This window comes from Nipponia nippon, unplaced genomic scaffold (assembly GCF_047370975.1).
Source record: "Nipponia nippon isolate SJK-2023a ecotype South Korea unplaced genomic scaffold, ASM4737097v1 scaffold_3, whole genome shotgun sequence".
NCBI classification, from domain to species: Eukaryota; Metazoa; Chordata; class Aves; order Pelecaniformes; family Threskiornithidae; genus Nipponia; species Nipponia nippon.
This window is the reverse complement of record NW_028262347.1, coordinates 60,254,276-60,272,280: the sequence shown is the minus strand read 5'-3', so window position 1 is coordinate 60,272,280 and position 18,005 is coordinate 60,254,276. Positions and strand designations below refer to the sequence as shown.

At 44.4% G+C, this 18,005-nt stretch overlaps 1 protein-coding gene across 2 annotated transcripts in view; it reads right to left on the bottom strand.

Moving 5' to 3' along the window:
• SYN3 (synapsin III) overlaps window positions 1–18,005 on the bottom strand; it is a 206,548-nt gene that overhangs the window by 24,456 nt on the left and 164,087 nt on the right. For both annotated transcript variants that reach the window (XM_087765028.1, XM_009474158.2), the window contains 2 exons: window positions 12,149–12,211; window positions 2,489–2,631 (listed from right to left, as the gene is read on the bottom strand). In XM_087765028.1, coding sequence (XP_087621154.1) covers window positions 2,489–2,631; window positions 12,149–12,211 — 206 coding nt within the window. The remainder of the gene's footprint in view (window positions 1–2,488; window positions 2,632–12,148; window positions 12,212–18,005) is intronic.

Below are 18,005 nucleotides of genomic sequence, written 5' to 3'. Positions count from 1 at the left end.
AAGTCAGCAGCTGCTGGCTTCATGCAAAGTGAACATTTCATGAGTCTTAACTGGAAATGATCCCTCTGTTTGCCCCCAGTTGGGGTGAGGGTGGAAGTATAATTTCTTCCCCAATTTCCCCTGCCACATGAGCATTATTTGTGTTTTCTCTTCACCAGTATTACAATGACAGACAAATATATTTGGTGGAATTTTAGGCATGTATCACATGCTGCTTATCTGCTGTTTTGAGACTGGCCCAAGGCATGGACTAAGTAGGTGTTTGTTAGCAGTGTAAATCTGGAGTCACTGCACTGAAGTCAATGGGAAACTGAACTCAAGCCTTGGGTCATGGGCTGGAAGGAAGTGCATTGAACATCTGAGGCAGGGAGGAATGCATGAGTCACCCTGCCGCATCCTCCCTCTGGCAGATGCTTGGTGCAAAGTAAACATATTCTGGAGAATTTCGGTACACAGTCTTTTCTCAGAAGGAAGGGGGCTTTTAAAGTCTATATGTGTGGGTGAAGGTATAAAAATACTGGGTAGATTCCATGGCTCACAGATCAAAGCAATTCACTTAGTATGATGCTACTGCAGATGCTGTAATTGCCTTTAAGGCTGAGATTTGCTAGCATGACTAGTGACTAATGATTTTGAGTCTCCTATTTGAGACACCAGTGAGTGTTCTGATATTTTGGATGCTTTTACCTCTGTCCTTGGACATAGTAGGGACTTATACCATAGAAATAACTTTCTGTCTGATGCTGGGACAGAAGGAACAGCCCCTGATGGGACTGACTATACCACTCTCCGAAGCTCATGTCCATAAATGGTTCTCTCAATATAAGTCAACCTGCTGGGTTAGCAAGTTGCTGGGTGAATTTTGCTGCTTGCTTTCTTTGCTAATAAGCTTCATTTCTTATTAAGGTGTTTCCTGTTCATGGCTGTTTTCATGTGAAAACATTTTTCATTTAGCAAACAATTGTTTGCGCAGCTATAGTCTCAAGTGGGATTAGCTCTTAGTGTGACTGCTTTCTTTCCTCAATCATCTGGTATTATTTCTGATCCCTGTCTGGATGAGTGCGTGGTGAGTGTGAATAATAAACGGGGAGAGGATATGGTCAGGCTAACTGGGCTTTTGTTTCACTTGGAGGCAGGCTGGGAGCAGGCTCTGGAGCCAAGGCTGGGTAGGTTGGCAGGAATAGGGAATTTTTATTGATATTTTAAACCTTCCTTCCTTTGGCCAATTTGAGCCAGACTCCCTGAGATGTTAATGTAATATTAGGCAACTGTGCGATTGTTGACCCGATCAGATTTAAAACAAATTTTCTCTCAATGAGCTCTCATGAAGTAGCCAAGTGTCCCACAAGTCCTTCCCATGAAGAATATGACTCAGTCATTATCTAGTTTACTTAAATACCTTTGTGCTAGGAATCCAACTGGGAATTCTAGGCAGCTATAGCTGAAAAATATGTGATCATGTACATTTGATTATCTTATTTAACTATGTTTCACCAGAACTGTGGCCTGGGGGTTTGCAAACATGGACCCAAAACTCACAGTGTTGTGGGTGTTGGGTAACGTATGAAATTTATTTGGTGACCTGAAGAATGTGCTGCTGGAGCTGTCTACTTGTCCAGAATTTTGTGGCTGGATAAGGAGCTTCTGGAGAAGCTGTGCTATTTGGCTTTTCTCATCTACTGATTTGCAGTAAGAAGAAACAGGTGTCTTACTGACTCATGTGGTTACATCTTTAATTGAGCTTGACGACTACTGAAGTTTGGCTGAACACTTTTTAAAATATTTAAACATACCAGTGTTGAGGGTTGCCTTCATGCCACCTCCCTCACTACCTCATGGGGCAGGGAGGAGCTTTGAGGCACCCACATAAATGTTTCTCCTCCTTTCCCACCTTTGTACTCTTCAAGGAGCATACACGCAAAATGCCCATGGAAACCCTGCATGCTGGCCAGGCTGAGGCCGTTCCTACGTGGTGCCGTGTGCTCCTCATGCTCTTGTGTGATTGTGGTGCCGTGTTCTCCAGATGGGGAGAGGATGGGGTGCTGCTGTGGGTTGGAGACTGTAGGACTCCATGAGTTGCAGCTGGCTCAATCTTTTTTATTGTTTCTCCCAGGTGGGAAGGGGGTGCGTTCAGTTCCCACTAGAAGGTACTGGGAGCTGGAGGATTTTGCTGGGAAAGATGAGCCCTTCACAACAGGGGTGAGAGGTGATAGGTGGTGGCAGAGCACAGTTGTTATAGTAGGAACTAACTGAATCCCAGAAACAGGTAGAGAGAAATTTACCTTCCAGAAACAATGAGCTGATGGTGAGTAATGGAGAAGATAATCAGTGGATGAGGGATCTGAGTTCAGAGGTGGGAGGAGAACAGCAGGGCTATTCTTCAAGGAAATTAAGTCAGCTTCTTACTCCTGCCCAGAGCAGACACTGACTGAATCACATCCATAGCACTGTCTCCCCCCGTCTCGCTCCGGCATAGTCATGCACTCACATGTAAGCCTTGTAGTTGCTGCCGATTTTCTGGATTCGGATGTCGTACTTGGAGTCAATGAACGGCTCAGCGGTGGCATAGGTTTTTGCCATGGCTACTATGCTGGCCATGTCCCGGAAGTCGTGCTGGTTCTCAACTTTGACCTTGATTGCCAAAATCCAGTGAAAAAGTGACAAGAGCAAAAAGAACGGGAATACTTTGTGAGCAGAAGTCATCTCTGCACCTGAATAGCACAATGTCAGTTAAAAACCACACAGACGGAGCTGAGGACAGAGCAGGGATTGTGTGCTTTAAAGAGAGAAGTTCCCCAGACCAACCCAGCCCAGAGCAAATCGACCCCTTTCCCCTTTCTCATGCACAAGCCCTGGGAAACCTGGCACCAAGGAGACAGCTAGACCTTTGCCCAGATGGCTCTTGCTAATGCTCTTTGCTTTTATGATGCTTCAGAAAAATATTTGATCTCTTAAGGGGCATTACTGCATTCAAACATTGGAACTGCTATTTCCCATGTTGGGATGGATGAAAACAGAGTATTTTGGGTGGTCAGGAAATAGGAACCAATGCCAGGAAATCAACAAGAGAGCTGGTTGTCTGCCACCTCTAGGCTTCAGTTCCCTGGCATTTCACATTAACCCCCCTCCAGGCTTTCTTTGAGGAGCAGTGCAGGTCTCCTGGCTGGAAGCAAGCTCTGAAGGAAAAGGATGTCTCTGGGGGAGCCTGTGATTCTTGGGGAGATTTGTGTGAGCGTGATGCCATGGAAGCATGTGTGGGACAGCTGGTTGGGTGCGAGACTTGAGTTGTACTTGGAAATGAGAGTGCAGTGGCCTATAAGCTGGAGATATTCTGAGAAGCTGGCTGGATTTGTATTCGGTTATGAGAAATGCTCTGATGAAAGAAGGACCAAAACAGTGGAAGCTCTAATGATACGATCAAATCTCTGCAAAAGCTAATTGGTTTGGCAGAGGAAAACTGAACAAGCAGGTAGTAAGAACATAGTGGACAACTTCACCTCGTTCATACTATTGACCCAGCCTTTAGTCTATTGGCAAAAACCTGCTTGGTACATCAGAGGAATCCATGCAATTCTTGTTGCTTAGAGCTGGATGGATGCAGGAAGGGTGGGTTAATTGGTGGAAGACAGACCAACATTGTGTGAAAAGGGTGAGCAAGCAAGTGACTTTCTTTATATATTACCTACACTTTGTACCTTGGTAACACTTTGATACCACAGTTGGGGGTTATAGCCCCGCTTTGCTAAGTGTCGACTTGCTCGTGACAACCGGTCAGTCTCTGCCCCAGAAAAGTTTCCCAGTTGTGTCATTGTGTGTGTTAAGGGAGGGTGATGCCAGACTATGTGGAGCCGGCTGAAGGAAATGCGTGCAATGGTATTTGGTGTTTCTTCGCAAAGAACAAACAAGTGGCTTTACATATCTGCCTTCAACCATGAGAGGGCAGGAGCCATCTTCGCTAGAGAACAGAGGACAAGCTTGTTTCTAACCTGTTTTATTCTGTTTAGATGGTTTTCTATAGGCGCCAGCCGTAACAGAAGCCAAAGATACAGCCACATCCTGGTGCAGAAAAGCTCTTGAGAACTGGACAGGTTGTGGGGAAGGTGAAAAGTGCAACTAGTTTGACCCGTGACCATTTCTAGATGCTTGAATAAGAAGAAAAGAGGCCTGGTCCTTCCTCCTCCTTTTGCTGAATGCCAAACACCCCTAGTCCTCTTCCCTTTTGTCATAGTGAGGGCTGTGCTCTCGCTATTCAGGGACTGCTGAGAAAAGGAGCAGAGGAAGACGACAGTCGTCTGTGGGGTGGGAGGGTAGGAAAAAAAAAAGGAAATAACAAACACAAAGGGGAAATGTAAAGGCAACCATTACACGTCATCCAGGAGGAACAGCCTTGCTCTGGGCTGTGTTGTTCCCCTCTATGTCTGAGTGCGGTGCCGGCTGCTCCTGGTGTGGCAGGGCAGGGTGAGGCAGTAGGAAAGGCCTGGAGGCAGCGAGGGGAGCAGGAGAGGGGAGCACCACGCACAGGGGGAGCCCCCAGCCTGGGCACAGCTTGCAAAATCCCAGGGGGGTTTTGCTGCATCGGGCCTGGGTATTTTTGTTGCACTGATAAGAGCAGCACTGGGCTGAATGACGTCAAGTGAGAAAGTCCCACCCAGATGAGATGATCGCAGGAGGGACTGCACGGGCAGGCGATGCATGGTGTTACGACATATTCTCCCGGATCTTTTTGGCAATGGGAAAAGACAAAAGCCATTATATAATGACCTACTTGGAACAAGGGCATTTGTGGGATCTGAAACAAAAGGTGCTGCGCTTGTGCAACAGATGTCTTTGGGCCCCGGCTGAAACGTTTGCATTCCCAGCCCAGGAACATTCATCCCAGAGGCAGAGGAACGGATGCTGCTACCATCTCCAGATTGGAATTAGACCATATTATTATTGCTAGAAAGGAGCTATATGCTCATCTTGTTAAATGGGATGTTTCCTCAAAAATACAGCATGCTATGGAAAGGTCCATTTCTTCCTCTTCTCCATCACTCCCTCCCTGTGGGGAGAGAGGGAAAGCACTTGAAGGTGTTTTCTCCAATGGGGCTGAGGATTTTTGGCTGGGTAAATAGTTAAATAGGGGGGACTCAACAAGGACACAAAGTAAAAAATGAAAAACAAAGAAGTTGACTCCCACAGTGCTACACCACTGCACAGTCCTCAGGAAACAGCTCTGTCATCTTCCCTGGTCCGTGCCAGAGCCCTTCCTGTGGACTTTTCGGAGAAAGCACTTCACAGGGGTCCCCTTTTAGGAGATCACAGCCTTATTTCCCACCAGGCATCAAAATAGTCATCACACCAAAGCTGAAATCTGAGCCACCGTTTGTTAATCTTTAGAGCTGGCCAAATTTGACAAAATAATAGCCGTGTCCTGGGTTAATGCTGGTTCAGTCCAGCGTATGGTTATTACTTCATAAACAGGAAGCACTCGAGTTACAGTCAAATTAGATTTATTTTCCTGCCTTATCTATCAAGTCCACCATTTTATTAGCTTTCTACTTTTAAATTTTGTATAATTAATTTCCTCCTGCTTTGTAATCCTTTTACATGTCAATAAAATATCCATTCTCCTAACAGGAGAAAAAACCCTAGAGATAACCAAAGCCAGGGTGCATGTAGTGTGACGCCAGAGGGCATTATTTAAGAAGGGACTACTAAAAATCATTCTAGAGCAAACAGTTACCCATTTACCTAATAAGGGATAAATCTCTCTTCTAAAACAGCAGGTTGGCCAATGCATGAAACTGATAAAAGAAGCTGGAAAGAGATCAACAGCAAGCAATTTTTTTTTCTCTCTCTCTTTTATTTTTTTGCAACCTTCTTAGGATAAATGCAATATCCCATTAGCTGCGTAGAGGAGTGCAAACAGCGAGTGCAAACACAGCCCCTGCCCTGGTGGCCTGTTTGCTTAGCTGTGCAGGCTGTTTGAGCAGCAATAGACTCATTCTGGAGCCATCAGCTGCTGTTTGCTGTAGCATTTTAGTGACCTGTTGTGAAGAGTTTGGGCCAGTGTGTTGACAAATGCCTTTTCTGAATAAGAAATCTCCCCAGGAGAGTCCCTGCTTCCCTTCTGGCTCTCTTCTCTAACTGGGACACCAGCCATGCCCTAGCACACTCCCTGTTGCTGCAGTGGAGGGGGGAGTCTGGCCAGACCCCTGCGGACATGTTCACACAGATGTGACTGTCCCTTTGTGCAGTGGTGGCATCTCAGAGGCTGATACTACGTGACCTGCAGCTGGTGCATGATCCCATCCTCAGCCTGCCCAAGAGGCACTGATCTTGCTGCCCTTGGCTGGAGAGCAGTCTGAGGGACAGATCAGGAACAAACACTTCTGCCCCATCCCTGCTGTGGACCTTCTTTTGAGGCCTTCCTGCAAGACAGGATTTTGAAGAGTGGGTCCTGGCATTGTTAAAAACTCACCGTGGATATTTCCCAGGCAGCCTGAGCCACCCCTGAGACCTGCATGAGCACAGGTTCCTGCAGTGAAGGACCTGGGCAGAAATTTCTTCTTCCTCTGTCTCGTAGTTCCTGAATCTACTGCCTCTTGCATATCCCAGATGTTCCTGGACACCAGGGTCCTAGGGCTACAGCACTTCTCTCTCATCTTTAGCCTAAGCACTGCAAGGTATTGCCTCACAGTCCTCTTTTGCTTTCAATTAGTTACATGGCCACATGAAAAAATAGTCAGTCAGCCTAAGTGGTATAATTATAGTAGTCTGTTAGGGCTGCCCTAGCCTTGCCTCTCTGAGTGTCATCCAGAGTTAATTCTGCCTCACAGGTTAAACCCACACTGCTTTGGAGATGGCTTGCAGAAGCAGCTTCTGTGTCCAAGCTGGGGTTAGAGGCAGGTTTCAGCTGGAAGGTAAGTGTTCAAGGCTGAGCCAGGGCCGGGCTTGGCAACGTGGTGTTTAACTGAGTCTTGGTAGGCTTGTAAAAATGTTTGAGTGTTTTCCTCCAGAGGAACTGGCATGGCCACACAAAGCTTGTGATTTTTTCATCCATCTTGACCCACACTTGGGCTTTCTGTAGTGCCTTTGCCATTTTGGGACAGCAGGTCTTCAGGAATGGCTCTGCACAGAGGGTTTCCTGAATCTCTCCTTCCCTGTACCCCAAATTATACTCCCCTTCTCAGAAAATACCCGACCCAACCAACACACATTCAGTTTAGGCCTAACTTTGACCCACCTCAAAATAATAAAGACACAACAAAGTCTGCATTTCCTTATTATCCTCATATTGAAGTTCTCCAGATGTTATGCTGCCTTTAATGCATTAAGCCTTATAATCCTTACTAACTTTCTCATGATGAAGAGCTGCTCTTAGCCCCAGGTCTTGGCAGCTTTGGTCCCTGATGCCCCGGATCAGTCACCATTTTCTTCATCCAGCAAAAGGTTCCAGACTGATGTGCAAGAAATGGGGATACTTTTGCTATTTTCAAGACGGGTGGTACCTCCTCGCTCATGAGTCAGTGGGAATGCGGTGATTGGGCTGCTCTGTTGTGAACGTTACATGTCAAGTCATTATTTGTCCTCTGTAAAAGAAAATATTTGTTCCTTGACAAACCGAGGCAGCCCTTTCCCCTTCCTTTCCTCTTTAGCACACTGGATTTTCAAAGCTCTCACTTTTGGAACATTCTATTTCCAGTCCCGAGAGAGACAAGGTGACGAGCTGTCCTTCCTGATAAAAAGCTTGCAGTATTTTTACATTACAGAGTGGCTCTGTTTAGTTTGTGCTATATTTATACCAGAGGAAAAAAAAAAAAGAGAAGTCTTTCCCATCCAGTAAGAGAGAAAATAACTCTGACCACGTTATTATGAACAACAAGTTTTTCTTCTACAATGTAATAAATTCATCTGAGCCAGGATTTGTACTGAGGAGGTGTTTTCATAATTATGGGGCAGGAGGGGACAGGAGGTGACTCTTAAACTGGCCTAATTAAAGAGGTCTAAAAATAAAGTAAGAGTAACAAAATATATATATACTTATTAAATTCATATAAATATATATAAAGCCACACGAACAGATACTGTTTTTCCTCTCTTTGCAGATCTGGCAGTTGTTTCCTTCTCATGATCTGATCAGGAAGAGGTGAAGAGGCTCTTTGAGTGAATTTGCAGTGCTGGGCTCTGTTCCTAGGGCACTTTAGGGTCATGTTAGCACACAAATGGCAGATATTAACACACTCAGAGCTTTATTCTTTTCCATGGGCTCTGGCATTGTGAGATCCGGAGTCAGGAAGAAGTGTTATTCCTTTCTCACTGTAGTGCTCACCCTATTCAACAGAGACCCCTAACCATGCTTGGGGTAGGTAGGCTCAAACTGCACAATGCCTAAAAATGCCTTAACCTTTAGGAACTGTTGGGTGAATAATAGTTCAGCTCTGCATAGGGAAGGACATCTCTCAGTGTCCATCCATGGTTTCCCAGGAAGAGTCCTTGACTACTGTTGACCCCATGAGCCTGGGCAACTTAAATACAACATGAGAAAGGTCCTTCTCTGCTGACTCCATTGTAAACCACTGTCTAAACAATATTTTTACAGATATTGTATTTGTGTCAATACTGTATTGGACCAGCAGCACACAGAGCATTTGTTATGATCTTCCAGTGCCAGTGAGATATAGAGTGACTCCAAATTTTGGAAGGGGGATAATTATGGTCCTGGGAGGGGCTGAGGGGCATATGTCCTGTTTTTAGATGAGAAGATTGTCTGGGGTCTCTTTGTCTCCCTGGGTGAAGGCTATTCCTGGTGTCTCCATTCAAGTCAACAGAGAGGCTGTTGTTTCTGGATTTCTCAATGGAAATTTCAAAAGATGCCTTTTATTGCAAATTTGTTTTCTTCATCTCCACCTGCACCTTACATGCACGCATCACTTGGCAAGAGCACTTCTATCACTAATTGATACTGCCACCCCTTTTTGTTCTGACCTTGAATACTAACTGTTCCTCTTCCAAACTAAAGACAGTTAATAGAGCCTGTTTCTTACAAGTCCTAACACAGTAATTTTTCATTTTAGCTTTGAGAATTCTCTGTTCAGCCCTCTGATTAATTAATGTGGTGAGTGAATTTTGTGAAAATGTTGTGAAAACAAAGGATATGTGAAAATGAAAGTCTGACTATTATAATTATGCTCTTTCTAGCCATTATTGCAAAAAAATAAACACTCAGCACTTCTTATAGTGCCAAGAGCCTTATGAACATGAATTAGCAATAAGTATCAGGTAATCATTCTAATCCCTCTGGCCTGTAACACAGAGAAATTGAAGAAGAACTGTGAAATGATCTGCAAGTCAGTGGTGGAGCTCTTTGGGGAAGAGGCCTTTTCTGTGTCTGGAGTTTTTCTAGCTCATGGCCACTGCCTCCGTACAAATAAAGAATAACAGTGTCTGGACTTCCCATATTTGCTCATTCTTCTAAGTCTTGGTGCCTCCCATTACATGTGATTTTATCATTAATAACAAGAAGAATGTAAGTACTTCCTTGACAATTTCTGCTGGTAATGAGATTGTAATCTGAATGCTCACATCCTTTGAAGCACCCATTACAGGTACAAGTGCATGGCTTGTTATCTTGGCATCATTTGTTGCAGTAAGTACTATTTTTAATACTCACATGTGTACTTTGGCTAATAGGTTGGTTATTTTATCCTTTGCTTCTTCAGTCACTGCTTTTATATAAAACATGACCTGATGCAGGTGCTTTATTAACATTTGCTTTCTTATACTCATCTAAAGCAAAAGCAAAAGCAAATCTCTCTCTTTCCATATTAAGTATATTTTACAGCTAAAGACCTGCTATTTCCTGCTATCATCTCTACTTCTGAAGACCAATGCAAAGAAATCCTTTAGCTCTCTGTAATCTCCTTATCATCACTGATTATTGCTTTTACATTATGGTGGTTAAAACCACCATTTTGTCTCCTGGACATTTTCCTCTTCTGAATTACTTAATTGGAGGTTTGATTTTTTTTACCTATGGGTGTTACTTTTCTAGTATGCCCAAGTTTTGCTTATCTGTATTTCTCCTGACATTTTCTGTGGTTTCTTTCTGTCAGCCTCACCTGGGCTTGAACCCTATTCTCTTGAAAACAACATGAAACAAATTCCTGTTACTTGTCTTTTAAACCAACTGACTTGTTCTTTATTTTATTTTCACTTTCTCTCTTCTGTTTTTGCTCTATGCAATGAAATGCAGTGGGACTTCAAGAAGACTAATTTAATCAGTCTCAACTTTCCTTCAGGCTGCTTGTGGCTGGAGAAGGGCCCAAACTAAAACCATAAGGTCAACAACCCTTCCTTCCTGTACCTTCCCCATCTACTAAACAGAGCAGTGTTGAAACTCTCTGCCCAAATCCACATCCAGACTTTGCTAGTAGTCCGTAATTTCATAATGGACTAAAGTAAACTTGGCCTCAGACCAACTCTTTCTTCTAAGATGCTGGCTGTCAGCCTATCTTCATCTGGAACGACTTCCTACGTAACCCCCTTGTACCACTGCATACAATTGTGCTTGGAGTTTGAATAGGAACCCTCTTCCCCTGTAACTTGTGACAGCAAAAATCAACATCATTAAAGAATAAAATGGGAGGGAAAGCGAGAGGTGGAAGAAGATGTGGTGTCTGCTGCAGAAAACAACAGCTCAATATTCTGCTGAGAGTTTTGTCTGGAAACACTGTTAAGGTTGGGGTACTTTCCTCTGATTCTGTCCTCATTTCTGTAGCCACTGAGGGTCCTTTTTGCACAAGAGAGACACATGAAGCCATTACAGATGAAATTGCGAGCAGTCAGAGAGATCCAGGATTGCAGGGTCTCAAGGAACTTGAAACCTTTCCTCAGGGAGAGGTTTCTTCCTCCTGGTTTGTCCTGGTTAGATTTTGCTAATGAAATCCTTCCTAGGGACATGTTCAGTGGCTCGCTCTACAAGCAGCTCTAGGCTGTCTGCATGTACTCTAATTCAATGACACCTCTGCCTGTTTAACATATGCAGCACCAATATTTTAATAAACATTTCCTGCTTATTTAAATGTTTGGTTTTTGATGCTGAAAGCCAACTCCACCACTGGCCCAGGGATCTGAGCCCACTTCCTTCCGGCAGCTACCATCCAGACAGGGGAGCATTGCAACCAAAGCAAGAAAGATTATGAGAGCTTCCATGTGCAATCCAGGAAGCCAGAAAGGACTTCTGTTTCCAGAGTGCAAGCAAACAGGCTGTACCAAGTTTAAGTTTGGCATATCTATATATAATTTTCAGGCAAAGTGTGAGGCTGGGAGAAGGTCTGACTGCTCTAGGGAAGCACTGTGACAGGGGTATCAGTTACAAAGTTCTTGTACCACCTATTTGGGTTCAGAGGTGATACATCAGAATTTCTTACTTCTGAACAAATCAAGTTTTAGACAGACAGGGGATGATTTTTTTAAAAGGTATATGCAAGAAAGAGGAGGCTAAAGTGCAGCATGAATGTGCTGGCAATGCCTCCCTGAAAGGGGAGCCGAGTCACCCCAAGAAACAGGGGCTGGTAATTCACTGGAAGAATAAAGATCCCAGAGAGCCTGGGAAAAACAAACAGGTCCTTCTGGGGAGTGAACTGTTTTTCAGGATTCCTTGGCAGGCAACCAGCCACTCTGCTTTGTAAGGTCTTGTTCTTCCTTGCAAGGAAGAAAAAAATAACTGAAGGGCACCCATTTTATTGAATAAGGTCATCATAATGCGCTCAAAAAGACCAGTGCCACTGCTCCTCATTGTGAGAACTATGGGGTGTAGCTGCACATTACAGGTGCTTGAATAAACAACATTACCACTTTCAGGAGAGGAGAAAATATATAAAAGACGAGCCTAATGACTTCAGCCCAGTGAGCTTTTCCCCCACTCTTCACAACCCCCCTTCCCGCATCCCAGACAGCCTCCAACCCAATACGGCTGCCTGTTTCCAAGTGCGTGACAGCGGAAAAAGGCCTTTTCTCCCACAGGAACAGCCAGTGCAACCCAGATAGGCTGTGGGGAGGTTTAACCCCTTCACTGGCTGGCCACACACCGTGTATGATCACAGGAATGCTGTGCCACATATATCTGTTTCCTGAGCTACACGTATTTTTTTCTTTTACTTACCTTCCCCATTCCGGCATGTGCATGTCCCAGCTTGACCACTACAGGGAAATTTGGAGTTGTGAGCTGAAAGACAAAAGAAGGAGCTCCTCATTAGTATTTCGTTCCAGCCATTGAATTTTAAATACTTTACTGTTATTTAGTAGCTTTTATCCCCTTCCTGGATGGTGATGGGAGGATAAAAAGGTCAAATAAAGATCGTCCAGGTGGTAGGACAATAAGCAAATAGCTCTTCATTGGGACCCATAGGATCGGAAATGGAGGCCAGGCAGATTCCTCAGATCTGACCCACTTTTGCTGCCTGATAGCAGTAACCTCTAAAACCTTCTTATTTCTTCTTTTTGCTTTTCCCACCCTGTATGTATGGATGTGTGTACACTCATATTCATGTAAAAAAAGCTGCACCTGCAAGCTTGAGTAAGTGAACATTTTCAGATGCTGAAAACATCTGAATTGTGCGAAAGACAAGGGTTGTTTGTTTTTTTCCACACAGACTGCTTTGGCCTTTAAAGTGAGCGTGAGCAGTCCCTCAGCAGCTCCCATTCTCCTTCCATCAGCAGCGATGGGGGCAAGGAGAGAGGGAACAGGGGCCAACCCTTGGGTACAACTCACAAAGCCCATCTATTCATAAAGCCTCTTCCTCTCTTCTCTAACTTCAGGGGTGGGTACAGGGAATAAAAGAGAACAAAGAAGGGTTGGGATCAGCAATAAAAATAGAAAAAATTATGTCATGTCTTCTCCCTGGCTTGTGTGGTGTTCACATTGGGCAGAGTCCTGCCATCTGAGCCACGCAAGCGCATCTTAATGCACGTGTGGGATTTTACTTGGAGAACTGCAAGTATCCTCTCTGCCTTCTATTCCCCAGTTTCATGCTCATGCAAGGATTCACTTGGAGCAATCGGCTGAGAGCTGGCTGGCTGGACTGGTAGGAAGTGCACATGCCAGCAGGAACCAGGATATATACAGGACGCCTGCCCTACATACTGGTTGGTCCATTTCTATGCCTCTGCTTGACATCCCTGTGATCTTCATTTTGTCCTGTTCTCCTGATTCTTGTGATCTAAATGCTATCCCTTCAGTACATAACCTGTTATTATTTAATTTATTGCATATTTAATTTTCTTTAATAGGAATTCTTTTAAAAGACACTTTTGTCTTCACCCAAATGCCTGAAGTGATGTGCTCTATTCATTAAGCAGTTAACCTGGAGAACTGACAATGGCAGGGAGCTGAATTTTGACAGATAAATGGCTCCCTATTTATTTAAGTTTGAGAACAGATAAACAAATTGTTCTTGTGCTAATTACCAATTGTCTGTATGGACAGGCAGGCGCTACGCCCTAAAGATAGAATGGTGCTGCAGTCTCCATCTGTGGCAGCTTGCTATAAATAACAAAATTAGTAATGAACACTGGTATCTTTTGCTATTCAGCTGCTTATGTAAAGAAATGTCACAGGAGAGGGGAACAGTGAGTGCATCATGTTCTCAAACAACCTCTGTCACTTGTGAGGACTGTCTTCAGACAGAAAGCTGAAGGATCCTCTTTGGACCACAGAAGGGCACACAGCTGCAATAAATCACAGTCCTGGCACAGGCAGGGACCAGCACCTGCTGTTTCAGAAGAAGAGGCAAGAGATTGTGATAGGTGGCCATCCCGAAACCCCAAAGTTAAGCATATGTCCAGGCACTTGAGTTTGTGCTCTATTCCCCCTTCGTCTCTCTAATTCATTGTAAGAGCCTGAAACTTAATTTGCTGCTGGCATAAATGAATCAAATGGAGGACTGCACCTGAGGCTTGCTGAAGATAGGGGTATGGATGGACTGTGCCAGGCCTTTAATTCTGGAAGATGAAAAGTAACCTAGCAGTTAGGGCACCCACCTGCTCAGGCTCTGGGAGACCTGGCTCAATTCCCAGCTCTGTCATCCATGCCCCATGCACGCTGTTTGAGCCAAAGTGCTTGCAAGCCCTGGCCTCTCTTCCCTGTTTGTGAGCGGAGGTGGCAGCTGTTCCTACCGCACAGGAAAAGCAAGCTGCATGCTGCAAGCCGGCCTGATACCCTGGCAAAGAGGCCAAAGAAGTGTGCAGGATAGATAATGTTATATCACCAGCTCAAAGCAGCCAGAGGCAGGAAGCGATGTCTCTGCTGCCCCGTTTGTGTACCCTACCTGCGGGTTTTGCTGAGGGACCCTGGCTCGAGCATGGGGCCCGGGAGTGGGAAGCATCTGTTTTCCTGTGTACATGCAAAGAAAGTTTGGGATCCAATACACAACCCAAGTTTACTGCTAGCCTGGAAGAAACCACCGGCAATGACAACACTCTGCTCAAACCTCTCCCTTTGTCTTTGCTTCTTGGAAACACAAGCTCAGCTTTCTTGGTAAGGCTTGGCTTCATCCTGCGTAGGGTTGACCAGCTGGTGCCAGAGCACATTGGAGTCACAAGCCACTTGGGCTGGCCATAGTGCGTGGGGCTTGGGGTGAAACACAGATCCAGGCTCTGACTATGTGGAAGCCTTGCTGGGAAAGCTGCAGCTCCAGGGAAACGCTGGTGCATGGTTTGCCAGGAGTCTGCTTCTGCCACTGAAACCCCATCAAATTTCCATGTACATGAACCTGCCTTATGCAGGGACCAATGAAAGAGAGCAGCACATACACTTAGCTGCATTTTATAGTGGGTTTATCTAGTGACAACGGAGTGCCTTTAGTCTGTGCTGAAGTTAAGTGGAATCAAAAGCTCTCAATAGCCCACAGGACTAAAGCAACCAGAGTCCACAACCACCCAACAATGGAGCTAGGAAGCCCTTGCTGAAGTGGTGGAAGCGAGCTGAACTCCAGTGCAGCCAAGGGAGATATTGCCATCTCCCACCAGCGTCTTGTTGGGACTCAAGTCCCATTTCTGTTGCTAATAAGGTGGCCAGCCAGCATACTTGGCAAGCACCCAGATGGATAGGGAAGCCGAAGGAAGGGAGAATGCATTGTATACGCCAACTATGAGGCAATTCACACACATACATGGTGAGAAGTTCCGGTGATGGCCACAGCCACCACAAGGGCAGACCCCCGAGATGAGTATTTACACATACTTAGTCATAGATTTGCTGGGAAAAAGATGCTTGTAATCAAAGGATAGCACCAGAGTTTAATAAGAAAAGCATGTTTTTACTGAAATCATGCAAAGAAATAAGTCTGTGTCTTTCTATGTGTGTGTTTGTGTGTTGTAAGGGCTCTTTTTTCTTGGAAAAATGAAGAAAAACACTTTGATGCTTTTAAAATGTGCATGAACTGTTGACAGGGCTGGTATAGATGATGTCTGTGGGTTTTGGGATGGGACTGTGGTACTGAAGCTATCTCAGTGATCAGACGCAGGGTGATAGTTCATATGCATAACTCGAACCTTTGAATTAGAATCCTATAAATGTATTCCCAGATGTTGTCACACAGAAGTCTTGAGATGGCAAGGTTTACATATGTGTCTAGAACTTGGTGTAAGATGATGCTTGTTTAGCATCAAGCAGGAGTTTGAATCCCGAATTAGGAACTCAGCAAAGCCATCTTTGGCAGGAGTGAAGTTATTTCCAAGTTACCACACTGGTGGCCCGAAGTATATCATTTTAGTCCCTCATTTGAAGGGCTCTGCTCTGTGTGTAGTATCACTGCAAAGATCACTTTGCAGTTAATCAGCATTTTGACACTGGTGTGTAAAAGTGAGTGCCGGTATGCATACATTAGCCTCTATTTGAAAACACATGGCTGTAAACTATGACACCTTCCTCTTCACCATCTGCTCATCCTGTCCAACAAATAATGAAGTTTTCAATACTTCTTGTAAATATATGACTATTTTCTGCATTTACTGCTGGTGGAGCAGTAGAACAGAGTTGGATATAAATTGATCTGAAGGGAGGAATCTTAGATGAAACATGATCTATCCCATAAATACAGTTCTTTCCACTCTTTTGTTTCATCGATGCCCTCAAGAGAGATGCTGATCTTAGGTCTGTGTTTTGTGTACTGTCCTGTAGTCCATAAACAACGCAGAATGTCTCTTTTGATTTCCTTCTGCCATGTTTAGTTTTGTGCATTAGTTCATATTATCCATCTCATCTCATCTCATACAATGCACTTCCAGTTTCCAGTATTATTCTTTCTTTTGCAAAGCCTTTCCAGTCAATGCTAAAATGAATACTCCAAGGTGCAATGACATCATCGATAATATTAGGAAGGATTTGGGGAGATGGGAGATGAAGACATTAAAACTTTGGTCTCTTGGCACCAGTATTGTATTACCATAGTGTCTAGTGTTTTCGATCAGGCCAGAAGGCCCCATAGCACAAGGTACTATAATTTTTGCTTCACCCTTCCCCCAGAAGTAATACTGTGAATTTTTCAAGGTTTTATACTCTAAAACTGACCTTTCTGTTTATTTAGCTGCCTTTACTTGTATGATGACAAAGTCTGTTCTGGGTGGGTACCTAATGGGTTATGGGAATGTTGTTCATGCACTTGAGAGCTAAATGTTGAAAGTAATGTGTGTGGCACTTTCCTGGTGTCAATTAAGTTGGAAGAGCAGTGAATACATATGATTTCCTGAAAAAGCAAGCAAGCTGATTCAAACCTACAGGAAAGTAATGATGTCATGACACGATGTCATTGTGTTTATGGAACTATTTTACTGAAAATCTGAGCTGAAGATCAGCACTGGTTGCACGCCAGCCTTGCCAGGCAAGGCAAAGTCGGGGCTGTGTAGTGAAATACGGAGGAGAAGCAGTAGTTCTCCCTATCATTCACTTACTCATGAGTCAATGTAATCACCAACTGCATGCAGCATGGTTCACTCCGTGGATTAATACTGTGGCCCCATGGAGGTCTGTGGTGGCCAGTGACTATGACAGACAAGTCCTTCCCCTCTGCTGTTTACCAGATCAGAAATAGTGTAAGAAACAACAAGCAACAATGGGACAACATGTTGAACAATACGAGTTGCCAGCATTAACGTCTGTGCTCTATTAAAGACACGTGATACCAATTCCTTTAAAACACACACGTGTGTATTCATTACTGTATTATAATTATAGCACAATGAAACAAAAATCATTAGCTGGGGAAAGAGGGCCTATGCTTCCAAGCCAGCTGAAGTAAATCCTGAGGAGGAGTAGGTATCCTCAAGGGTCTCTGGAGGAAGGAGGAGACAGGGGTTATGATGAGAAAAGTGATGAGATACTTGTGACAGGACGAGTTCAGTAACAGTTGGATCAAGACAGCATTGTAAAAGGCAGGACCTGAAGCAGTATGGTGACTGATAGGTGTGATGGCAGCTGGAATACAACAGTGCTCCTTCTAGCAAAAGAGGAGACAGAGTATCATTTTAGGATGGGTTAACATTTACAGAGCTTTACTGAGCTGGGGTGATGAAATCAGTGCTGTGGACAAGGTGGATGATTTAGTCCACAGTAGTTTTAGTAGTCTGTAAGGGAGGCTTGTAAAATCAAGTGGGAATAAGCTACAGACTTGATGCAAAGCACTGTGAGGGCAGATGCCAAAGTTTTAGCAAGTTTTGGAGGTGGCATAAAGAGGAGGCAAGAACGAGGCTGCTGATTGCAAGATTTTGGGGGAGAAAAAATATCCAATAATTTGAAAGGGACCTCACTGCTGCAGGCCTGGATATCTGTGAGAGCAATGGGAGGACCAGGAATGAGTGCAAAGCAAAGGGTTAGATTTAAAATGCTTTAGATGGATGGGCTTTTCATTTCATTTAGCACTGGAGCTGAGATCTCTAGCTTCAGATAGGAATGAACATAGCAAGTAACTAGATGGAGATACAGCATGAAGTCAGCAGTGCCAAGGGAGCTGGGGTTGTTTAGT